The 26,255-nt window shown below is 39.7% G+C and overlaps 3 protein-coding genes across 5 annotated transcripts in view; 2 read left to right on the forward strand and 1 right to left on the reverse strand.

Annotated features, from left to right (window-relative positions):
• XRCC3 (X-ray repair cross complementing 3) overlaps nt 1-26,255 on the forward strand; it is a 421,446-nt gene that overhangs the window by 50,848 nt on the left and 344,343 nt on the right. The window lies entirely within an intron of this gene.
• LOC136057642 (cytochrome c oxidase assembly factor 8) lies at nt 8,769-15,670 on the reverse strand. Its single transcript, XM_065750427.1, has 5 exons — nt 15,579-15,670; nt 15,273-15,470; nt 13,509-13,572; nt 11,392-11,482; nt 8,769-9,120 (listed from the first exon to the last, which is right to left on the reverse strand). The coding sequence occupies exons 1-5, from the start codon at nt 15,666-15,668 to the stop codon at nt 9,012-9,014; spliced, it is 552 nt and encodes a 183-aa protein (XP_065606499.1). The 5' UTR covers nt 15,669-15,670; the 3' UTR covers nt 8,769-9,011.
• Nucleotides 15,744-18,488, forward strand: BAG5 (BAG cochaperone 5). Of its 3 annotated transcripts, none has more exons than XM_065749649.1 (2): nt 15,744-15,833; nt 16,090-18,488. In XM_065749649.1, the coding sequence occupies exon 2, from the start codon at nt 16,118-16,120 to the stop codon at nt 17,468-17,470; it is 1,353 nt and encodes a 450-aa protein (XP_065605721.1). In that variant the 5' UTR covers nt 15,744-15,833; nt 16,090-16,117; the 3' UTR covers nt 17,471-18,488. The 3 variants fall into 3 exon arrangements, with proteins under 3 accessions (XP_065605721.1, XP_065605712.1, XP_065605730.1); XM_065749640.1 differs by having other exon boundaries at nt 15,744-15,829; XM_065749658.1 differs by lacking the exon at nt 15,744-15,833 and adding an exon at nt 15,968-15,979.

Consider the following 26,255-nt stretch of genomic DNA (forward strand, 5'->3'; position numbering starts at 1 on the left):
TTCTCTATCCACAGTGAAATAACAAGGAAATAAAGCATGCAGTGTAATCCAGCCCTAACAAGCCATTTCATTAGTTGACTTCTTTTAGTTTTGTTTTTTTATGCAGAGAAGGATGCTTGCTGTGGACATTAACATTTTGCTTCCCAGAATTCTTTTCATCTCATCACTATTACAGAGTAGTGCTATTGTTAAAACCCAGAAAATACTGAAGGTTTAACACGACCATTCAGTCAGCTTCAAAACATTTTTTCAAAGAAAACAAAACAAAGAGCACATGAGAACCTCAGCTATTACAGTCAATCAGGAGCATGCTAGAAACTGATATACAATTTCCCTGCCAATGGTGTGACTATAAAGAAAAATATTCAACAATTTCAGCAACGCAGCTTTATTTACATATTCCAATTTCCGCTGTGATCTTCAAAGTAATAAATGATCAAGGAGTTAAGAATCCTACCCTTTGACAAACTACAATGCTGTATGCTGTGGTTCTGAACGAATCTTTATATCCCAAGATCCTATGTTCAAGCATCTGAATTCCCAGCAGGTTAAGGGTTGGCAGTGGAGAGTTTTTGGAATTAGACTTGTACCTTCATTCCTTATATGCAAGTGGGTTTCAACCTCTGTAAGGGACTGCACTGGCCTGTACGTATACCTCCCACCAACCAGCAATTGCTCTTTCTTCTAAGAAAGACATTCATTTTTTAATCCAGCCAACATTAAGTGGAGGGACAGACTGGGACATAAACTTTTCTCAGTACCAGTAAACCAGTGCTTCTTTGTGAAGATAAGGAAGGACAAAGTATTCTCTTTATTCTCACAAAAATTCCTATATCCATTTAAAAAAGAAGGAACTTGTGATTTTTCTGATGCTTTTATTAAAGCTCATGCACATGTTAAGCACAAGAAACAGTACTTTCAGGGTATGCCTGTACATAACCTCATCTGTGTTGTTTTTTGGGGTTTTTGTTTGTTTGTTTTAAATATAACTATAAAACTGAATTGAAAAATGAACAAGTATCTTGCCCTTCATGCCCAAGAATCTCAAGGTGTTGTCTCGAGGGTAATTTATACATATAGATACTGTGCTAAATTGAGTTGCTTTTCTGTTTTCCCTTGCTAGTGATTAGCCCCTTTCCTCTAATTGTTTGTATTTCTAAGTCCTCAGATGTAACACCTCTCTTTTGCACTTATTTAAACCATACTAGAGAAAGGATGTTTCTTCCTGGTTAAACCTCTTGGCTAGTCCTCCCACCATTCACCTGTCTAGAAGATTTGCCATTTCCTTCCTTTCCTTCCTCCTGACCATCAAGTTGCTTGGCTAAACAAACTGAACCCTTAACATCTTGTAATATTCTACTCCCTGCTATTTGTTTCATCTTTCTTGCACATAACATACTACAATTTTGTGCCATGACTGCTACTGAAAATGAGGGTTCCTAAGTCTTATTTATTAATAACCTCCTTTCACTTGAGATATTCCTTTTCTGCACACACCGTAGTAATTGCCAAACCCTTATCCACCCTTCAATTCTTCTTTTTAATGCTCTCCTCTCCTCCTTAACTAATGATGTATATAGAATTACACCAAATGCATTTGGCATGCAGGCAAAGTTGTTTGCAATTTCTCTCTCTTTTTTTTTTTTAATGGGAGCCCATTTTACATTTTTGCTTTGGTTAAGAGGCTATTCAAACCAAAGGCATACTGAGTTGCACTGGACCAAGAAATTTATGGTAATACAGTTTGCCCCAAGGGAAGGGGAATGGAAATGTCTCTGCTGTCTGACATCTATTTCTGTAGCTTCTGGGCCAATGACCCATTATGTCTCTGCAGAAAATGGCTTCTGTGAATTTGCCTTTGGCTAGATGGATGGTACACAGTATATAGGGCTGAGAAGGGCACAGCCACTCTAGAAATCAATAGGAAACAGAACAGCCTGTGCTAAGCATTTCATTCCTCATCCTCTCTCTCCTGGGAAATAGAGCAGGTGCAGGAAGAGAAATGATATTATTCCTAGTAGCTTCAATATGAATATTCCCATTGCTGCCTTCCTCTTACTGCAGCAAGTGTATATTGTGAGGAGTTCTTCACTTTTAATATCTTCTTGGAGTACTTCACTTTCAGATGTTATAATTTTTTTTTTTTAATCTGCTTTAATGTAACCTTTTCTTTCTGCATCATAGAGAAATCCATTGAAACATATTAAGTTCAAAGATGTACCATACACACACTCATCTTTTTTGTACATACGTAGTGATATAGAAGAACACCACTGTTGTCAAGACCTGTACTTAAAACACTGGTCTAAGTCACTCCTACACGATGGATCATCTGTTCCTCTCTACAAACTTGTCTATAACAGCTACCTAAGAGCAAATATTCTTGAAAAACTCAAATCTGGACAATTTCCAGAAAGTCTAGAAGAAAATTTGGTACTCCAGAGGAGAAGGGGTAGGAAGAGAATGGTTTCAAATCCTTTTTGTGCCTTCTTCCCAGCTCCCTGCACTATTCAGACAACTTCAAGAACTTGGCTTCCACACACCACAGTTCTCCCCAGGATCTCTACAGGGTCCTTCTCTGACCCAACCCATCTGTTACTTAGATGCTCATTACATTAGGACATTAGAAAACAGCCCTGTAGTTGTTTCTTTCTTTATCTGAAGAGGGGGATGGATTCCTCATACATCTGTGTATTAATGTTTAAGAGACCAATACAAGAGCACTAGCAAAGGGATGCTATTCATTGACAAATACCAAGTTCGGTAAACACTGCTGCATCAGATCACGTTCTGAAAGTTTTCCTTGTGCCTAAGTGTCTATATACATATGAGATGAGTAGGAATCTATGCAGAAACTGACTAAGGAAAAGGCAGTTACGTCATCAGCATGCCAGTCAGAGATACTCTGAGTCTACACTTTTGCTTCAGAGAACAAATAATTGGAGATAGGAACTCAAAGCAGGATTCCTTGACCTTTGTCTTTGGTGGCCAGCTGTTTATAATTCAGTTCACAGAAAGTAAAAGCTTTTAGTAATTTTTTTTCAAGGGAAAAAAAAATAAAAATCTATGCCACAAGGGTCCTCTAAAACACATGATCCTCTGAAACAGCTGGGCTGTTAGAAGCACTTTGGTTACATACACGGATCACTCAGTCACATTAGATAAGTCCTGTGGGGAAATTCCAGGGAATTGCTGGAACATGCCACCTGCAGTGTTTTAGATTTTGAATCTGTAATTTTCTAACAAAACTACTCCTTAATATTTAAAAACCTAATGTAAGCTTAAAAGACATTGAAATTGCTTCAGTAGTTAAGTGCAGTGGTACACAGCTTATCAAACCCTAGTCACTGAAAATAACATACTGTAAACAGGAACTGAAATGTGTCTTAATAAACACTATGAGAAAACTGGGAACAACCAGTATGAACAAATTAGCCATAAAAGTGAAATCTATTGCCTGTACAGTGTAATGCTTATTAACACCTACTGCAGAGCCAACCATGACCGTGCATTTGAAAACTCTTGTGACTCATACAGAACTGTCTTCTGTCATCAGCATGTAACACTGACCAGAAATCTAGCCAGTAAGCTGTTCTGTTGTGAGCAGCAATTTAACGTGCCCCACATCCTTATAATTAACTCTAAAACCATAACAACATTACTGCCAGGTTTATAATGCCTCAATGCAGAAAGCACTCTAAGTACTTTTAACAGACAGACATTTGCCTTTTCCCATCCCACTCACTTTGCAGCCGAGGAGGCTGGAATGCTGTTAATTTGATTTCCCCTCTTTTTCTTTGATTTTTTGCAAGTGAAAACTAATGGGCAGTGCCTTACAACAAAGTTCATAACTGTAAATAATTGAGATTGCTTTTCTGATTTACATGCAAATGCATACAAGAACTAAAGTTGAAATTACATAATTAATTACAGGTCAAACTGAACATTGGGTTCTAAGTGTTGGCTGGACAATGCCTATAAATTATAGACTCAAGTCCCTAGATAATAAGATACCTTGCTGCTTATAAACAGTGTGAACTTCATGATTCAAAAGAGAGAAAAAAAATCTTCCGAAGATGGAAAAATGCTCTGTCCAGCAGCTACCATTCAGTCAGACTCTGTCAGCATCAGCCTGGTTTATGCAATGTTATGACTACAGAACATAGTTCAATCAGATGTATAGCTGCAATGCCATGGTAACTATTAAGCATGCTCAGCAAGTCTTCAGGTGTCACACCAAATATATCCCTCTATTCCCAACAGCAAAAGAAGATAGAGGAAGAAGTAGCAGAGCATTAATTTTTAGTATCTTTCAATTAAAACTGCTTTCTAACATCCTGTGGCACAGCTAATTTTTTTCTTTGAAGTGAGCTGAATTCTCCTTTAACACAAATTGGCACCTGTGGCTATTTACTCATATCACAGTCAGCTTAGTAATTTGTTCTGTTTTTCACAGTAAAAAACTTCATGAGGCCCAAGGAAACTGGAGGATTTTCAGATGTTCTATTAAATATGTAACACTTTGGTGAACATAAGACATTTTCTTACATATTCAATGGAAGAAGAATTTAGACTTCTAATCATTTGAATCATTCCAGACATTAAAATCCATGACCTTCCTAGATCTCTTTAAAAACAGCCAATGTATATCAATCACCACATGAATATTTTCCAGGATGAGTTGGTTTTTTTTGTTTTTGAGCTAGAATTTGTCAACAAAGTTCTTTAACGATGTGTATGAACAGTGACCTCAATTTGTCATGATTTTGACTGAAACTTGCATCTTGGCTGTTGATGTGCTGTGACTCAGCTGATGAAAGTTATCACAGCCAGTTCTGCAGCTGAATCATATCCGCAGATCCTCTGGAGGTGGTTGTGTGAACAGACCACTGCTGAACACCAGCAATTTTTGACAGGTATGGGGGCTGGTGGAAACTCTTGCCAGCCATGGCTGATCAAAGTAGCTTCAGGACTGCTCTAATTTATGCTAAATGCGAATTGGCTGCTAGGACTGCTGACAGGCAAGCAACACACAACAGTCATTCTTGCTGTTTTCTGTCATTTCAGGCCCTGCTGAGAACACACCTGAACCAGCCCTACGGGGAAAAAAAAAACACTGTGCCTTCCTACCCCTTGAGAGTGTAAGAAAAGAGATCCAATGGGTATCCAGCTTGTACCATTAAGACAACACAAGCAGCTGTAAGAAACAAAGACTTCACCTTCAGAGCAGCTGCATGGTTTCTAGAATTCTGATTTTGACTGTGGCAGTACTACAAAATATTTCTCTTAAATAAGATCACACAAAAACAAATAATGTCATATTTTTTCCTTCAGCACTTCTAACAAAAAGCGCCACTTCAGCATCTCTACAGCATCTGCCACTTGAATAGATCAATCAGCTAAATCTCTGAATACTTAATCTTAATCCATTAATGAATGCAAAGTCAGGGTACAAAGAAGTAATTTCTACAATAATGAATATTAATGAGTATTTCAAGAGGATCACGTTCCATCTGCTTAAAAACATATTAAGAAATAAGGTTATTTTTATTTTTATTTTTTTACTTTAAAGAAACAAACCTGTATATTTTTGAGTGTATTGTTCTGTGGATCAGATTACAGCCATCAGAGGATATCATTCTAATATAACACATAATTCATGTGTATGTCTGGACCTGTAATACAGTATTCTTTCCTGAAAGCATTTCAATCTGCCAGCCTTTATGCAAACAAGTGCCCAAGGGCTCTGTGCAGGATGTAAAGTAAGTCCTGGCTTTGACAAATCAGATTGCTCTGTAGGACACCAGGATCACTTAACAATAGTGGAAATTCAACATTCCATACAGAACAGTCCTCTTGAAATGGAACCAGAGCAGGTCAGCATCTGTATTAGAAATAGGACTTCTGAACTAGTTTTTTTTTCCCCACTGGCAATCTTCAGTTAAACATTCATAGTTGCTTCCACTATTTTTAAAACTACCAATAGAAATTAAGAAATGTATTTAACTTCAGAAAAATTTAAGCTGTTCAGATCCCTCTGTCAGTCGTCTAAAAGGATGCTGGAATCACTTCAAACCAACCTTTAGCTGTTCCACCTGTCAATTCCCATTTAACAATTCTTCCTACTCCTTTCATATTCCACAGAAATTAATGTTTCAGTAGAGAAATTCAATGATTAGCAAAAACCCAAAGATTCTCAGAACTCAGCTTTACCCAAGTAAATACAAAATATCTAGAATTACTTGAATATTAGGAAAATATTTTTCTTTATTATGTACTTACTCAGGAGATGGATTAAAAAAGACACACAGTGACACTACTAAATAAGGAATATTGCTTTCCTTCTGACAGGATTACCTAAATACCTAAATGATAAGAACACTCCTCTGCATTTTGCCTATACTCAGAAATTGCGTACTGAAAAGTCACTCTTTGATCTACTTCACTAGTTTCACTTACTGTAGCAGACCTTCAGACACATAAAAGATTTATTTTCAGTAGTCTACAGGAGCTCCTATTTCTTGCTTTGATGTATAAAGGATTTACAGTCAATACTATCTGAAAGCAGCTGGCATTGCTACAACTGCTCAAGAGTCAAGCAAAAATATTAAAATTAATGCAGCACTGGCAGAAGTGATATGGCCTTTAGCTATTCAGAAAATGTAATTATCTTAGTAAATGCACATGGTTTTGGTAACGAGGCTCAAAGTTTCAGACGGATTATTTTTAATACCATCTTTTCATGGTTGTTTTATTACCTATCTAAATCAAAACTCACCACTTAACCTAACAGATAAATGCCTTGCTTCATCAATAGGCTTTAGGCGAACGGGTCCAGCACCCCACATAGAATCTTTGCATGAATCTATGATGTAAATCCCAAAGAGGCACAGACTTCACCTATAACTAGTTCAGAGCAAAATCCATCTTACAGTAATTGCATTATGTTTGGGTACCAATACAAGACTACATACTCAGAAAACAGTTTTATAGCTGCTGTTCTACTACTGAACATGCTCCCCCCGTTGCATTTCCACAAGCTATACTAAGGACTAGATCCAACAAGGAGAATAAAGATTGGAAGTAGTTTCACAGCCACTGTGAGTTAAATGAGGAACACTCCAAACCCTTCATCTAAATGCCCACATCTCCCTTCTGTCAACAGCAGAATTCTTACATCTGCACAATGGGACACATGAATGCAATTGATGTACAATGCTTTCTTCCTTGGATTAGTTTTAGTAGCAGTGAGTCAGTTTCCTGATCTAGATCAGCAGGTAGTCAGTGTTTGTGTTAAGAGGAGTGAGCAGCCCACATGAAAAGGGTTCTTCTGATTGACCCCTACCCACTTACACATATACGAAACTACCTTAGGGATCTTACACACAGGCTGTCACAACACAGGGCTATCAGCCACCAGTACACTGGGGATGTGGTTGCTGCCCTTTAGGGATATTACCATATGTTATCCAATAACTCTTCTGCATTTTACATTGCAATTATTTATTGAAGTGTGCATTCACATTGTAATCAAAGCATATATGCTGTAACACAGGATTTAATGCGAAAACCTGAAGAATTCTATTACATACCACAAGTCATTTCAAAAACTTATTTTCCTTAAGAAACATGTCATTTTCTAACTTTTTCATAAACACATACATTTACAGTACCATGTAGTTAAGCATTCAGTGTTTTCCTACTCATCATTTTTCACCTCAGCAAACACTATTGAATGTATTCATTTACTCTTAATGCAACTATTAGAAGCACAATTCAGTGAGCATTTTAATCCCAATGATATCATTGTTGTTGTATGAAACAGTGCAATCCATTACAGTATCATTAATATTTTATCTTCCAAAGGAATTAGTTCATGAATGCCAACAAACTCCTTTTTGCTCAGGCTGAAAAAGCTTATGAATAGATTGTCATGTTTAGATATGAAAAACAGGTCAATGGCCATTGAGTTCACATTTCCAAAATGAAAGCCTTCCCTACAGCAAGGCTTTGGGGAAAACGTGCTTCAAAAATAACAGAACCCTCTCAGTAAGTATTAAAACAATCACTGCCTCAAACTGTATAGACATAGAGAACATTCAGAGCTGGGGAACTTTTAAATTACAGATAAACAGTGTAACATTTTAAGACCTCACTTACATCAGCTTCCTTCCAATTGATATTATAAACCTTGCAGCCAGAAAATCCCCCTCAAGCAAGTTCTTCTTAGTGAAGAAAAGAGTGAGAATATGACATGTTCTTCTCATACAGCCAAGTATCAGTTGCCTTTTTTTTTTTTTTAAGCAAGGTTAAGTGTCTGGCAATGCATCTATTTTATTGCTCAGCAGCTAAAATCTTCAACAATCACAGGTTATAGATCTGTTGTCCAAGAAGGGCATTTCCTATAAGGAAAACAATTACAGTAGGCTCTACTGCCTTAGTAAATTATATGAAATCATATCTTAGGTTTTCAATACAAAAGGAGAACAGTTACATTGAAAGAAAAAAAAAAAACAGGATTACTCTAAGTCAACTGTGCATATACATTCACAAATCATACTTTTTCCTTCAGCCATGTTATACTACTACTGCCCTGGACAGCTACTGTAACATAGGCTTTTTATATACATTTATATACAGATACAGTCTGTGGTAACATCCTCTGACCTAAGTTCAGGCACAGCATACTGGAATTTGTTTTTATGAGACATACCCCTGTGGTTTAAAAAAAAACAACAAAAAACAACCACCACTAATTGTGTGTTCTAGTTACAGTAAAAGAAGAAAGCTTTCTAGGTTGTGTTTTCATCAGGAAATATTTTAGACATTTATGAAATAAAAGGTAAACAGTGGTTGTAAATTAAGGCTAAAGGCAACTTCTATTTACACAGTCTAACAAACAGACCTTAGTGATCATTACACTGGACGTTCAGATTCTGAATATCACTATTAGCAAGTCTACAGCACACCTAGGTAGTCCAGGTAGCGTTGCATTCTTCACAGAGCTGCGATCACTGATTTCCAACATCTTTTGTTCTCCGACGAAGCCACCTCAGGGCTCTCACCAGTGCTACTTGTCCCATGAGGAATGTGATAGCAAAGTTACGTTTATACCAATCTCTTGGATTCCAAAGGCAGGAAGACAACCAGCACACAGAACAAGAGGAAAGAGGAACATATATTAAGACATCCTTTGGCACTGACAAATGACAATTTTGTGATGACTTCCTTTGTGATAGCACTTTCCTCATCTAACTTATTAAGTAACTTAAGGAAATGTCAGATGTGGATAGTCATATAATGAACAGATTGCACATGGAATATATGGCTACAATTATTCAGAGCTCAATTGTAAAGAAGTTAAATCAATTTCTAACTGATTGCATATCAAATAGGATTAACTAAATCTTATGATGACCAGCTTTACTTCAAAAATCAAGCTTTTTTTAATGAATTTCCCACCAGTGCTGCGCTACGTGTAGTATTTGCTTGTGCAGATATGAAGATGCATGTGTTGGAAAGGGCATACCCAGTCACCTATACTGGGGGGAGGAAGTAAAATCATACTTCAAAGTTTAATTATGTAAATTATGTAACCCAATGCAGGAATCACTTTTGTAATGTGCCACCTTTTAAAGACCATGCCTCTAATATTACCAAAGTTCACCTTCTGGTATGCATGACTTCTAGAATCAAGTCCAAATATACTATTTTTTAATCTCTGGGAATTTGCTTCAAATTCTTGCTCCTGTTTCCAACTGAAGTAATTTAATTACCTTCAGACTTCCACTAAGGATCCCTCCCCTATTTTACAGAATCTCACACAGACAGAAATACAGTATATATAGCAAAAAATATTACATTACACCTTGAATGTAGGTCTTCTGTCATATCCATTAGAAACCTCACATGCACAGATCAGCATAGACCTGAGATATAAACCTTTCAGTAAGGACAGCAGAGAAAATCATACTGACAAGAAGCACTGAGCTACCCTCTAAAATGTCATGTTAAATCAAAATCACGCTAACACTGCAACTGTTTCTTTTCCCCTTTCATGTCTCATTTCCTATTTCTACTCCCTCCACTCTAGGCACCCTGAACCATATATTCGTGGTATCTGCGCACAGCCATTGTCTTAATTCTACCTAAGTTTTAGAATTTTTAATGTTTCAATGGCCAGTTTTCAAGCCAGCTAGCAACACTGCAGAAAAAAAAAATATAGAGTATTGCATATATTGATCTTTAAGTGTGACCCCTCAAAAAAAATAGAAAAAAAGCACCAAAATCAGACTGCCTATAAGCACCACTGCTTTCAAGGCTGCACAGTTCCACACTGAAACTGGAGAACCAGCTAGTCAGCATGCTGTAACAAAGCAGCAACAAGGATCACCACCTTTAGAAACAAAGCCTGAACTCTTCGGTTTTGCTTCCTCCACCCCCAGGCAAGACGTGTGCATTCATTTTAAACACTGTTACAACAGAATTGCTCTTACAGTTAAGTATATGCACAATATATACTAAGAACCCTAAACTTAATTTTGTCATAGGATTCTGCTGTCACTGTAATTGATCTAATGTTACATCATCAGGAACCTGAGAACACTTGGGACCTTAGAGCCCAATAATCCTTCAGTCCAATACAGAGAAGAAACATTTTGGTTTTACAAGCAGTGGACAGCACTACTCAAACTGGGTCGAGTAATACGTTCTGCCTGCTTCTTTTTTCTTTCTCTCCACTAAGCTACTTGCAGGTTGGTAATGTGTATTTGCAAGTCATTTTTCAGTTGTTTCAGATCCCCAGTCCAGTTAATAAAGTTGCTGTGCAAACAGTGACAAAAGCATACAGCAGATGTGAACACACAAGGTTAGTTAGGATGAGTACTGAGGATCATTACAAAAAAAGCAAATAAAACTCCCAAACTCAAAATTACTCAGTTTCATTTAGGCTGTATATTTGCAAAATAAGAGCAAAAATAAGAATATGGCACTTATTAAATGATTTTCCTTTGAGAAGGATCACATTTACTAGTCCTCGTTCAATTTAGTCAATTAGAATTTGTTCTGCTGAAACTGCAGTCTTCTTACTCACGCATTAATCAGTTTCGATTGGCAGGAAAAAAAAAGGTCCATGCTATAAGGGGAATAAAATTGATCCTGACCCTTAATACCAGGCTTCTTTCTCCGCTAAAATCAACAGTCAAAGACATAAATATGCATTATCATTTGATAAGTGCTAACAGCAGCACTCAAAACAAAAAAAAATCATTTTTAAAATAAGTTACAGGTGATTGTTTCTACCATAACTCTTAAAGTTGTATTTTTAGATCCTCTATACCTTTTGACTGAACTGTGATGCCCAATAGTCAACAATGAATACTTTCTACATACCTGTTATAATGCATATGCTTTCTAAAGTTTTTATGTAGGAAGTCCTTGTAAAAGTCAGCCATTTCCTCTGCATTCAGCGTCACTTTCTGGCCTGAAAATAAGTTTTGGCATAACAACATGAAGATAGTTCTTCAGATTAAAACACCAGGCTCAGGTGGTGGAGCTAGGTCTGACATCTGACTCCTTGCTCTCACAGCCTTCTTGTGCCACCCTGAACATACACACTTATCTTCTAACATATAGAAACTTAACATGGGAGCACAGCAAATTAAAAACACTGTGTATAGTGAAATTGGCACAGTTAATTCTTAAGCCCTTGAATAATAAGGGCTGAATGAAGGCAATGTTTGTTTTCAAGTTGCAGATTACTTAGGAAGCTAGTGAGACCCAAGAAAAAGTCAGAACTAGGAGCATCTACTCCTTGAATAACATCAGCTTGCCACAGGGCTGAAGTCTAAACACCACCAAGAGCCCTCAGTAATTTGAGTTTCCTCCCTTAAAGGAGGCTTATAAGTATAGACAGAACACTATTCATCACTGACAAAATGCTGTCAAAAAATACATTTTTTCTACTGCTGTTGCCAAATTTCAAGTGACTAAGTACACCTGCTTTTATGAATGTCAGATATACTAATATAGCAGCCAACTCTTTGTTTACAGAAGTACAAGAGAAGACATGCATAACTTTGAATGTGCCAATAAGAAGTAGAAGGTAGGAAGACATTTATTTTCTCCACAGAATATAAAAGGAAGATCTGTAGCTACTGCACAGAGCAAGTGAGCAAATATTCTCAACTTTAACAGTTAATTCCTACAAAAGCTTTCTGGCACTAACAGCAACTCCAAAACAAGGGTCAAATTTGAATTTCCTAGAGGAAGTGAGGGAGAAGAGATTAAGATTCAACTGGTTATTGTTCCAAAAACACACTTCCAGCACCTGAAACTGATCATAGAACTGTATGTTATTTACCAGTATTACAATGTCCTAACATACTATTGATAAATTCACCATAACAGCTTTAGTTATTTTATTTCTTCATTATTTTCAATCAGTTCCACTGATAATTTATTTCTTTATATAAAGATTGATTTTTTTGTTCCAACTGTACGTGCACATAGTTATTAATTACTCGTATATACAGCTCCATGAGTGAACAATAGAGAGCTAACCCAATATGTGCAGCCAACGTGAGGGATGTGCAAGCTTATTCTCTTTTATTTCTCAGATTAAAAAAAAAACACACAAAGCAGCAGGTTTTCTTAACAACAGAATTTAATTAAAGTTATTTTGCAATCACATACTAATCACTGGGATGTAAACAGAAGAGGAACATAAAGGTCTGTGATATACAGAACATCAGTACGGATGCTTTCCTGCAGTTAAACACATCATTATTCTATCAGCCTTGTACTACAATGGCCAATTCTCTGTATTATGAAAGCATTCTTTTTTCTATTTCACATAGTAAATTACTCAGGCAAGTATTTCTACAGCAACTGTGCTCAGACAAAGATGGTCAGAGAACAGCTGTTATCTCTTTGCCCAGAGAAGCTGTGGATGCCCCATCCCTGGTGATGTTCAAGGCCAGGCTGGATGGGGCCCTGGGCAGCCTGATCTAGCACCTGACTTACTGGTCAGCAACCCTGCCTGCAGCAGGGCGGTTGGAACAAAGTGATCTTTGTGGTCCCTTCCAACCCAAGTCACTATGTGATTCTTCATAGGTTGCATTACTGTCCTTTAGGGAAAATACTGTATTAATTTAACACTATGGACCTGAAGAAAGAACATGCATTTTTCTGCCCAACCACAATATTCACTTAAGGCAAGTGCCCTAGTACGTTCAGCTCAGCTAGCCCACTGGGATAAGAAGTATAAAAGAAGAAAGCCCGTTCATCCTTAGGCTGCAGAATGATTAAATTACTTGGATAGGATTTCAGCATATTCCCTCCAGCTGGTCAAGGAGGAATTAGGGGATGAACAGTGCAACAAAAGATCTCACTTTTCATGTGCATTCCCTGAACAATTACTTGTGATGGAACACAAAGCACAGACTAGCAAAATCTGAAGTTAAACAGAACTCAGAATGTATCCTGAACTGTACAAAGGTGTCACTAACCTGTTTCATCTCTTGTTTCCAGACCCTTGGCTTTCAGTCTTGAATAGATAAATTCTTCTTTTTCCTAAAACATGTTTTTTCCGTGTTAGAATTTGAGGCGTTCTGTCCTTGAAGCTAACCATTGTTTTTAAATCACGTAACAGCCCAGTGCCTAACACCCTCTGAAATAACAAACAACACTCATTAAGTTTGAAAATATCAACAAAACATTTTCCTGAGCATAGTGACTTAGTGTTAAACTGATAAAGCTCTGTCACTTAGATCCTGCTGAAGCAGGTCCAGAGAATGGTCACGAAGACAAACAAAGGGCTGGAGCACCTTTCCCATGAAGAAAGGTTAAGGGAGCTGGCCTTGTTCAGCTTGGAGAATGCTCCAGGGAGACCTGACTGCACCCTTCCAGTATTTCTAATAGGGAAGGAGACAGCTTTTTACATAGTTCAATAGTGATAAGACCAGGTGGAATGGCTTTAAACAATAAGAGGGAAGATTCTGATTAGATGTTAAGCACAAATTCACAGCTCGGGGAGCAGTGAGACCCTGGCACCACTGCCCGAAGAGCTGTGGGTACACCAACCCTGGAGGTGCCCAAGGTCAGGCTGCACGGGGCCCTGGGCAGCCGGAGCTGCTGGGCCCATGGCAGGGAGCTGGAACTAGGTGACTTTTAAGGTCCCTTCCAACCTTGCCATTCTATGAATCTGAAACTAGCAGGTATGAATCAACTGATTCATACACATGTTCTACAGAAACACATGCAACTCACATGTTGAGTACTGCTAACTTTGTTACTGTTTGGCTATATGCAAATCGCAAGCTTACAAAAACTGAACTGTAAAGACATACCGTGTAACTGAGAATTTCAATGTTCAGACAATTTCTCAAACTCAAAAAGCAGTTCTAAGAAATTAACTTGATTTTTACTGAAATCTTCACAAGTTCAGGGAGGATATGGTGATCAAAGTTCAGGAATAATGGTGAATTACTGAATTACTCCCATTCTTCCTAACATATAGGATCACAGAATGGCTTAGGTTGGAAAATCAGCCAGCTCAACCCCTCTGCCCTGCCATGGGCTGGCTGCCCCGGGCCCCATCCAACCTGGCCTTCAGCACCTCCAGGAATAGAGCAACCCACAGCTTCTCTGAGCAGCAGTGCCTGCACCTCACCACCCTTTGAGTAAAGATTTTTTTTCCTTAACATCAAACCTAAATTACCCCTCTTATCATTTAAAGCCATTCCCCCTTGTCTAATTATTATTAGACCAGGTAAAAAGTCACTCCCATTCCTGTTTATAAACTCCCTTCAAGGCTGCAATAAGGTCACAGAATTGAAGGGGTTGGAAGGGACCTCTAGAGATCATCTGGTCCAACCCCTTTGACAAAGCAGCTCCCTAGACCAGGTTGCACAGGGAGGCATCCAGGCAGGTCTTGAATGCCTCCAGAGAAGGAGACTCCACAACCTCCCTGGACAACCTGTTCCAATGCTCTGTCACCTGCACTGTGAAGAGAAGGCCTCACCAGAGCCATCTCTTCCTGCTAAAGAAGCCCAATTTCTTCAGTCTTTCCTCACAGGAGAGGTACTCCAGACCTTACAGTGCAATCACCAAAGACAGCAAGCCACAACTGTCCCCTTCATCCGCCCTTGGTGCTCACTCCTACAGCAGAGCAGGGCCCTAAGCCACACAGGGAAGGTGATCCCGCCCTATCCCCCCGCCCTCGCCCCGCTCCCTCCCGGCCCGAGGCCGCCCCCCAGCGGCTCCAGACTCACCCGCTGGAAGGCGGTGTTCTGCCGGGCCCAGAAGCTCTGGTTCCACGCCTGGGTCTCCTCCCGCAGCTCCCGCAGCCGCCGCTCCAGAGGGGACTCGTGGGGCGGCACGTAGAAGATGACGGGCCGGAGGTTGGAGCGCTTGTCAGGGGGCCCGATCCAGTCCGTGCGGGAGCCGGCGGGAGGGCAGAAGCGGGACCGCTGGGAAACACGCGGGATCGGCGTTAGCACCGCTCCTGAGCGGCACCGCGACCGCACCCACTCCCCCCGCACAACACGGCGTTAAAACGCACCGCGACGCGCACTCACCGCCCGCTCCCCACCGCCGGAGGAGAAGGAAGAAGAGAAGCGGCCGTAACGGCAGCCGCCCGACACCCGCCTCATAACACCGGCAGCCATCCCCCGCCGCCGGCCGCGCTTTACGGCGATGTCGCGCGGGCAGGGCGGCCCCGCAGCCGGGGGCGGTGCTTTGGGGCGGGGCCGGGCTGGGCGCCCTTCGCTGCCGCTCGGCCGTGGCGCAGCGCCGCGCCGGGCCGCCGTGCCTCAGCCCGGGGGCGGCGGTGGGTGAGGCGGTGGGTGAGGTGGTGGGGCTGCGGGGCGCGGCGGGAAGGGGCGGCTGTGGGGGGGATTAGAGGTGGGATGGGGCGGGGGGGGGGTGCTGTGCCTGCGGGTTCGCCCCCGGGCTGAAGGAGGAGGGACGGCTGCGAGCGGTGCGGTGCCGCCGTTGGGGCGTTAGTGCCGGGTGAAAGTTGTCAACAGCGGCGTTAGGAAATGGCGCGGCACCCGGTTAACCGCTGTCTTCTGTTGGCTGTCCTCGCAGTTGGTCTGAAGCTGGGTGAGAGAAGAGCATGGATATGGGGAACCAACACCCTTCCATAAAACGGTTGCACGAAATACAGAAGGAAGTCAAAGAGATCGAACAGCAAGTGGCCGTCTTCAGCGGGTTGTCCACGGACCGGGACTACAAGAAGCTGGAGAGGTCCCTCACCAAACAGCTGTTTGAGATCGATTCCGTGGACACCGAGGGCAAAGGGGACATCCAGCAGGCCCGAAAACGTGCTGCCCAGGAGACGGAGCGGCTGCTGAAGGAGCTGGAGCAGAACGCCAACCACCCGCGCCGGCTGGAGATCGAGGCCATCTTCAAGGAGGCACAGGCGCTGGTGGAGCGCGAGATCACGCCTTTCTACAAAGGAGGCAACTGCGTGAACGACGAGTTCGAAGAAGGCATCCAGGACATCGTGCTGAGGCTCACCCAGGTGAAAACTGGAGGGAAGGTGTCTTTACGCAAGGCGAGGTATCGCACCCTGACCAAAGTGTGTGCTGTGCAGGAGATCATAGAGAGCTGTGCCAAGCGACAGCTCTCCCTGCCGCTCTCTAATGATGCGCATCCTTCTGTCTCCAAGATTAACTCAGTAATGTGTGAGGTGAACAAAGCGAGGGGAACTCTTATTGCGCTTCTGATGGGAGTGAGTAGTAATGATACCTGCAGGCATTTAGCCTGCGTGCTCACAGGCCTCGTCGCTGATTTGGATGCTTTGGATGTCTGTGGTCGCACGGAAATAAGGAATTACAGAAAGGAAGTCGTGGAAGAGATCAATAAATTGCAAAAATATCTGGACTTGGAAGAGGAAGCAGACTCTACTCACGCTTATGATTTGGCACAAAATCAGTCCATTCTAAAAATAGAAGAAATACGCAAGAAAATGAAGGAAGTTCATTCTTTACTTTTAAAAACAGAGAATGCTTCTGATTTGTATTTGGGGTCCAAAGCGGAACTGCAGGGATTAATTGCCCAGTTAGATGAAGTGAGTCCGGGAAAAAACCCTTGTATTAGAGAAGCCAGGAGAAGAGCAGTAATAGAAGTACAAACTCTCATAACATACATTGATTTAAAGGAAGCGCTTGGAAAAAGGCAAATGTACGCAGAGCAGACTGCTGCAGAGCATCAGTCTCATAGAGCAGTTTGGACTGTTCTTGGAAACTTGTCTCAAATTCAGCAGGAGGTGATTTCTTTTGATGGGAATAGAACAGATAAAAATTACATGCGACTGGAAGAACTCCTTACAAAACAACTTCTTGCACTCGATGCCGTTGACCCCCAAGGTGATGAGCGGTGTAAGGCTGCCAGGAAGCAAGCAGTAAAGCTTGCACAGAATATTCTTTACTACCTGGACATGAAAACAGATGAGTGGGAGTACTGAAGTAGCCACAGCCTAACATAAAATAACATTCTTTTCCTGCGGCACTTCATGTAGGATGATAGTTAACATTGGCAGCAGATAATGGAAGTGTGGTGTTCTATGCTTGCTTAAATCATGGAGGTTGCATAAAAAGTTACCTTGGCTATATGCGTGCTATCCCACGCAGTCACCCACTTGCCATGGCAACTGTCAGTACACCGTCAGCAATTCTGGTCACTGCTATAAGCAATGGAATGTGGTTCTCTGAAGGAGCAGCTTAAGAGTTGATTGAATGGCTTCTTTTTTTTCCTCTGTTTTTTATTTTAACATCCTGGTTCAGAGAATGCAGATATTTCAAACATGCAGAAATTCCTTCTGGTACAGCACTGGCAGAACTGTTTCAAGAAAGCTGGACACAAAAATTAGTGTTTAAGCATGAGGCTCCATCCAGCAACTTCATAGCAGTCTGAATATATTTTAATGTGCTGTTTTGATGAAAAATATTAAATGCAAAAAAAAAAAAAAAACCTGCTGGCTTTTGGGTTGTACTTGTTTTATTCCATCCATCACACCTTTCTGGTTGTTTAGATCTCTTTAGATTTCCTACTTAGCAGAAGTATAAATCCAACTTCAAATTTACATAGGCAAAGCCACTTTTTAATGGTACCTGCAACCTGTGATTTGCAAGAACAGTTCTTCTGTTGGTGGAAACTCTCTAATATTTTTGCTTTAAGAAGCTGAGGCTTGGAGAGGATAATCTGTAGTTATACACTGGCCAGATGAATTGGGCTTTGAGGATTTCACACTGCCATCCATTAGCACCTGAAAACTGCAGTGAACATTATTAGTACTACTTAGGTGTCTTTGTAAATTCTACTGTACTACCTGGTTTTGACTTGTCTTTTCGTGTTTGATGAAAGCAGAAGTCACTTTGATGAAAACTGAAGTCACTTTGAAGTGGATGAGCATTTTGGAATTATTTTTGTAAAATTAGGTAGCTAGATATAAAGGCACCCCTAGTGATGTACATTTGGTGTATACATACATGTGTGATATATACCTATCTTTCATACTGATGGGATGTGGCTTTAGGCATGTCTTGGAAAAGACTTGGTGTATGTCTCTCCTTGCAAATAAGCTCATTTGTGCTACTTTATGCACTACCTTTTTATTTGTGGCTGCTAGCACCAATCACATTTCTACTATAGCATGGGTTTTGGCTTTTTTGTTTTGTTTGTTTTGGTTTTTTTATTGAGCATGGCATTGAAATAAATTAATACAGATAGATATATTTAATTACAGAAACTTTGCACTTAGCTCTTTCCTGTTGTATCAATGAATCAATGTTCTGTAGGTGATGATTTGTGCCTCTTTAAGGAGTAAAAACCATTTTGGGTGTTAAACTTTAAGCAAAGTATTTTTAGATATATTTTTAACTGATTAAATAAAACAGCGCTGTCTGTGAGAGACAAGTGCCTTTAGGACACCACAAACTTGCACCACTATAAGGAGATACAGAAACTGTTTACTGGCAGCTTAATGCAAACTGGATTTACTGTGTAAATATAATTCCACGGTATCTCAAGTTAACGTAGTACAATAGGTGAGAATTGCTCTATGGCATCCTGACAACAAGTGTCAAATTTTGCAAAAATATATTCTGTTTAAAAATGAATTTATTTATTTTAAAATAAATACGGAGACTGGGGACAAGAAGGAGAGAGTACTCTTCCTCTGCATCATGCTTTCAGATGCTGCTGAAAGCCTGTGCAACTTCAGAGTAAGAATATATTTTGTTTGTGTGTATGTGATTTCTTTGCACTGTACTCAGCAAAGCCAATCTGTTTTTTCATGTAAGTACAGTACAGTACCTAAGGCACAGTTTGGCAATGACAGAACGTTTGCTGCAGGTTCTCTCTGGCTCTTCAGAGATACAATCTTGTTGAATTAATCTGCTGTTACCTAAAAAAAAAAAAAAAAAAAGATAAAATAAAATCATTTCCTCTGGGTAAAATTCCAATCTGCATTTATAGTTCTTACAGCTGACATGGAATAGTAATGTTTGGCCCCTGAATTATGTTACTCATTTCAATATTTCTCCATGCTTGAACATCAACTTGGAGTTTATGCTTAAAGTTTTAGGAAGTGTAAGAATTTAATAGTGTGATAATAGTAGGCATCTTTCTTTTGTGCTGCTGTCAGGTCTGCCATGGTTACTCGTAGGTTGTTTAACAGTTTAGTGTTGGTGTTCTTTGGAGGTTAGGTGTAGCTTGATAAATGTTTGAACTTAGGCAAAAACGAGTAAGTATCGTTTCCAGATCTATTTTAACTCTGCTTGTCTTTCAGCTTCTCTGAACAAAAAATCAAATCTGCATCTCTAGTGAGGCAGATGTGTAAGGTTAGTGTTTTTCATTAACATTTGGTAGCACGATACTGTTTGGATTAAGCTTTTTCCATTGTTCTGTAGTCTAATCAATTGATTATTTAAGTTTTATGGTAAAATCCTCACCTGGAATGGGATCTGTTCACAGTTTTTGCATGAGTGAAAACTAAATATGCTTAACCAAAAAAAAAAAGAAAAAGAAAAAGCAGAGATCTCTCGAAGTCTTGCTTTTGTGCTAGAGAATGTAGTGACTCTTTTTTTATATCCAAAAACTGAGGAACACACAACTTCTCGGTATGGCAGGCTAAAATATTCAGCGAAACCTAAGTGGACCAAGTTGCAAAAGCTTGTGTTTTAGTACTCTACTGAAGTAAAGTAACTTTTCTGTGTACTTTGTAACCTACCTTAGAGCTAAACAGGTTATTGGATATTTTAGGGAGCTAATGCTATATCATGACTTCTATTTGTTACTTGTATTTCCCTTTGAATTGGTTTTGTTTGTTTATTTTGGTGTTTATTTTTGTTACTCACCTCTCAGAGGGTTTTTGCTGTGTTACCAGTTTGGAGGAGGTGTTTGCTAACATATATTATTGTACATTGCTCCTATGGTGTATGTCTTGATTTATTGCTCTGTAGGGTATGGCATTTGTATATACAAATTCAAGGTTAAATATTGCAGTGTTATATTACTGATTAATAAAAATACATTGTGAATTTTACAAGGTATTCATTTGAATGTTATGCCCTGATGCCATTATTTATTTACGAATGTGAGTTATCAGAATGTAAATGATTTTTGTCTTAGAAAAAGTGGTTACATTAAACATGTAGACATAAAATTCCCTTTTTTTTTTTTTTTTTTCTTCCTTTAAAAGTTTGCTTTTTCACTGCTGTGTTTAGGAAAATAAAGTTCTTTGTGTGGAAACCATTCCTACCTCTACTTGCTAAACCTGGTGTTGTTTGGTGTTCTTTGCATCCAACCTTGTATTACAGTAATTACATCAGCTGGAGCTTGTGTTGTTCCTTCAGTGACAGCTCTGCACACTCCTGGGCCTCGCTTCAATCCTTACTGCAAAAAGCATGCAGTTGTTAAAAGTGTTGCCACCTTCCTGTTGAAAGATGCTCTCTGAAGAGGTGAGCATGCAAATCTGATCGTATGAAGTCTCTTCATGTGCAAAAAGAACCTCCAGTAAGAGTTAAGCTAATTAGATTCTAAACTGAATAGATGAGGCATGTTCACATGACTGTTCTGATGGCTCAGTATGTTTTCCTGAGATGCAGTCAGCCAAGAGATCAGCTCACTGCTGCTGGAAATCAGTGCTGCTATTTCTGCTCAGAGAGCTGCTGGCTGTGTGCTGTTTCTGCTGCATTTCCAGCTCCTGAGAGCTGACTTAATGCAATAAAACAGGAGGGAGGAAAAAAACCAAAAGAACAACCTTAGCAAAAATGAGGAAGGGAGAATATAGCTTTCTGTGGCTTCAGTGAGTCAAGCTGGATTGTAGAAAAGCCTAACATGAACCAGAGCAACCACAAAAATGCATGAGTGAATCACAGGGCCAGGAGTTAGGGAATAAATTTTAAGTATTTCTGTAGCACTAAGCCATTAGAACAACCTTTTACATAGTTAAATCTCTGCAGGGGAAGGAGAGAAGATGGCACTATCAACTCCTACTCTGCTGCCTTAGTAAGGGATTATGATGAAGGCAATGCAAATGAGTCACGTATGGAAAACAAATCAGTTGCTTTCAAATGCTCTTTCATGTTGCACAGTAACAGTTCATGCAATAAGAAATCAAGTGGTCATGTAGAAAATCTGTGAAGTTCACGTGCAGAGAACATCAGATAAGAGTAAGGTTTATAAACATAGAATTTTCCTGTATGTAACAAGATTGCTCTGTCTTACATTCCCTTTTAACAATATGGCTTAGTTCAAGGAAATACTCTTCAAAGTCCAGTAAAGCATTTGGGCAGTGGCCTTTGGAGTTGCACAACTAGCTGCTGACCTGTTTGTCTTGATCAGCTGTTTACTCATGAGAGAATTTGCCCTGCTTGGAATTTTTTATGTGTTTGGGACAGGCAAATTTAAGTACCTGAAATGTTTTAGCTGAAAAACCTCTGGCTTCTCAGTATTTTATTTCCATATGGGCGTACCCTCTGCTTTGGAAAATTCTTAGCTGGGAACTTGAAATAGTAGAAACACTTTATTACTGAGCTCACAAATAGAAGGTCTGGAGGCTTAAGCTGGCTGCCAGCAGGAGACATTTAAGCATCAGGATCCTGGAAAACTTTCCTGCTAGAGCAACCTGCTAGACACATCAGAGATTCAGAGCTAATTTTATGAATGATTGTTCTGCCTATTCTCCTGTTGCTTGTGAACTTTCATTGAGAAAGGGGATTCTGAGGAGGATAGTCCCTGAAGATGTCAGGCTTTCTGTTTTAGGTCAATCTGAGCTATGGTGGGGTATGTACCAGTTGCTTTGTGTGGATGTCATACTGTTTTGCTACATGAAATGATGGAGAACACAGTCCTTTCAGTTATACTAGTAGGCATGCACACGTTAGATTTGGGAAGATACGCTCTTATTTGAACAATTCTTATCCTTCCTATTTGCGAGCATTTGGTCCTGGGGATTGCCAAACACAAATGATTTGTGTTGCTTATCAGTTCAAAAATAAAGAGGATGCTTTTTAAGTCTTTAAACTCTTCCTACAGGACATAAATCATAGCAGAGTTTCCCATTAGAAGTGGAAAAGTGCGGTGTGTTTCTTAATTGGACCATTTCACCTCAATTAGTTTTGCCAGACAAACTTCTGTGCCAGAGGAGTTCCTTGTGAAACCTGTATTTCAGGAAGGTAATCAAAAGCATCTCATGAGAGAGAGAAACACACTGATGGAGTTCAGTGCCCTTAATGATCCTATCTTCTTTGGTTCCCAAATTGTATCATCTCCTGAACAGATACTCAAAAACAAGTCTGTGAGCATGACCATCAACATGATTATAAGCTGAATTAAATCATAAAAAGGGGGCAAAGTGAGACCAAAGACTGAAGGAAAACAAAATAAATAGTCAGGCAGTGGTTTGCCCAACATCTTTTAGTTTTATGATGCAAGAAAAGCAAGCAGAATAAAATCTCATCCTGTTCCCTTTCATTCTGTTGCATTTAAACCTAGCCTACACCCTGCAGCTCATCGTTGTTTTCCACAATCACCCTAAGTGCTCCTCCAGGGTACTGTCCAACCACTCACTGCTGGGCCTTAGCCTTGGGCAAGATGGTGCCACCCATCCCTACAGATGCCATAATCACTGTCACTCCCTGTGAAATTTCTGGCAGTGGCAACCCTTAGCATGCACTTGGAGTCAGTGTAACTGGCGGAAGACAGTGTATGAAATGAAGAATGTATCCTGTAATAAACTGTTAATTGGAAGGGATAGTATAATGACTGGTAGCAAGTCTGAGTAAGATATGATTAGTGTAATTTTTTACACTTTTTTTTTTAAAGAAATGTCTTCATAAAATTGTTTAATTCACATAAATCTGTAGCCAGTTATCCACTTTCCAAGGCCTCTTTTTTTTCCTTCTAGGTGCCTCATTTTAATACCACTGGGAGATTTGCAAAGCTTAGCCCTTAATTGGGTAGCATGTGGACACTTTCAGAAACCTAGTGGAAACTGAGTTTTCCAGAATACTCAGCATCCAAGTCACCATGCTGAGTAAGGCAGTGTTTTGAAGGAGGCCCATCAGCAGGCCCTTGCAGCCTGTCATTTGTTGTCACAGACAGGCTTTCCAGCTTATCAAGCCTCATCTGAAAATGGTGTTGCCACGGTCCTCTGGTAAAGGGTTGCTTCAAAGCATCACTGCTATGGGGATTAAGTAACCTTCTAATTTCCAGCATTAAACATATTCATGAGAACCTTCTCTTCTCCCCTGGTGTGCAGTCTGGAATTTGTTTATAGGCCACAGCTGAATTGCCTCTCAGCTTCTGTTTCGTTTGGCTAAGGAGCAGATTCACCCAGACAGGCCAAGCACTACTGAAAATTTCTACTCTGTCAATCCAAAGCAAATCTGAAATAATCTTCCTCAGTTTTTCAGGAGATTGCCAGTTCTAAATGTATCTAGTCAAACTCTTCCAATGTAAAGTCAGTAACTTTCTACACATACACTGGTTAATGCATTGTTTCAAAGGAAGTCTGAAAAAAAAAAGAATAGCAGAACAATAGCAGGGCAAATCTAGAAATAAATAAATAAAGGACTATGTTATTGTTATTATGCCATTGCTTTTTTGCCCTGTCAACTTTGCCATTCAAATATTCCAGCAATCCTTAACTCCAAGTGACCGGCAGAAAAGGTGCAGAAATATTTTGAGCCTCTACTAAGCTTGTTTGCATCAGAAGTAGCACTATTATTTTATGAAACCACATACAAGTGTACTGATGGATTTTTAGAACAGAAGCTATCACTGATCATTTCACTTGACTGGAAGCATGAGTTAATTTTGGCAAGTCCAATAGTATCCAAGCTAGATTAAAGGCTTCCCTAGGGACAGTCTAACCCAATTCACAACAATGACACTTGAACTCATCCTTTAAAACAGGAACCTGATTATGAATTACGACCTTGTTGTAGAGGGACCATTCACATTGACATTATATATGTATATATATACTTTCAAATCTGATTAGGAATCCTAAATTGCCTGCAAAACATCTTATTGAACATACATACCCAAAGGAACATGCATATTGTGTGTGCTCTGTGGTTTCCAACCTTCTTCAAAAAACACAAAAAAATAGATATGGCAAATTGAAATCTACTGACAACAGTCACCATTCAAGAGCTTCTAAAAGGTATGCTGGTGATCCTCGGATGTCTGGAAAACACAAGTTGTGAGATGGCTGCTTGAAAATTTTAAATAAGTTTAATTACAGGCAAATATTCTTTAAAAAATTCTTTATAACTAAGGGCAAATATTCTTCAAAAAAAAAATTATCAAAAGCTTGGGAAAGCCTCAGAGCAGCCTCATTCCAATTCAGTGTTTTGGAACATTTCTCAGCACTCCTGTTTCCAAAGAAAAAGCCTGTTTATCATCTCATTTCCACAAAGCTGTTTTGCTACTGATATATTATGTCTCCATCTTTTAATTCATTTTATATATTTAATATTAAATATATTTGAATATTGATATATTTAATTCAATTCTGTGTCAAGCATTTTTGTTTTTGTTTGTAGTCCATCCTTTTCTTTCTAAGCACAAGTTGCTTCCCAATATACTAATTCATAAAAGAACTGGTGCATAAAAGCACAGTGGTTTCACAACTTGACTGATGACTGAATGCATTTTGGGTTCAGGATGGATTTATTAACTGAGGTCTCCAAAAAAGATCAAGTTTACACAATTGGTGAGGACTGGAGACCCCAAAAAAGACAAGCACTCCTCGTGAGCTCCAATGTCATGAATTGATGAGATGAAATCTCTGGTAATTGTGGAGAAACTCTAAGATACAAGATATTGAAGAGAACTTTTTGAGGTTAATACATGATGCAGAAAAGGAGACATTAGCAGATTGTAAAAACACAGGAAAACATGAGAGGGTAAAAGACTAGTCAACATAACTTAATAATACTGGTATGCCCAGCTGATGGGAATAAGGGGCACAAGAAAGGAGAATGGAATGGAGTTCGAGATCTCACATGAAAGAAGGGAAAAAGGGCAGAAGGTCTGTGACCATGCCCAAACTCAGCCAAGAGTCAGGAATTCCAGAATCATCACCTGGTGATTAGGTGAAGCTGGGATGGGGTCAGTACTTGGATCAGTGAGTCCAATAATTACAAATGATAGTAGTAAAAATGAAAATGGTTTAGACAGGTTTTGCTAAACAGTTAGAGCATCATTAAAAAGTTGGTAATAGAAATTAATCATGGATACAGTCAGCAGAAGCATAAACCATGGAAAATATGTTCATTTCATAAGGCTGCATGTATAGAAACTCAGAAGACTATTCAGCAAAGTCAGCTTCACTGAAGATCTGAAGGGCCACTGAAGGGCCCGATATCGTGGAAAAGGTCTGGACATACAGTGACTGTGCAGTTTCCAAGGTGCATTCACCAGTTTGTGATCCAAGTGTATTCTCACTAGCTGGCTATGGGATGACATTATATAGGATGATGCTATATGACCAAAGACCAGTATTATTACCGGAGGCCAAGTGACCTTGGCTCGCAGAATCAGCTCAAAACTTTGCATGGAAATTTGTGTCATCACTGCAGAACTGCTTTCAGTTTTGGCATTGCCTTACTGAGACCTTTCTGGAGTATTTCTATCAATATCAATCTGTGCTATCAATATAGTATGGACAAAAAAAAGATGTTCCTATACTTTGAGTCTAAAGTGTGGCAATCATTAGTGATAATGTAATAAAGTAG

Source organism: Cyrtonyx montezumae, unplaced genomic scaffold (assembly GCF_038088225.1).
Source record: "Cyrtonyx montezumae isolate F1298 unplaced genomic scaffold, pur_monq_1.0 scaffold_10, whole genome shotgun sequence".
NCBI classification, from domain to species: domain Eukaryota; kingdom Metazoa; phylum Chordata; class Aves; order Galliformes; family Odontophoridae; genus Cyrtonyx; species Cyrtonyx montezumae.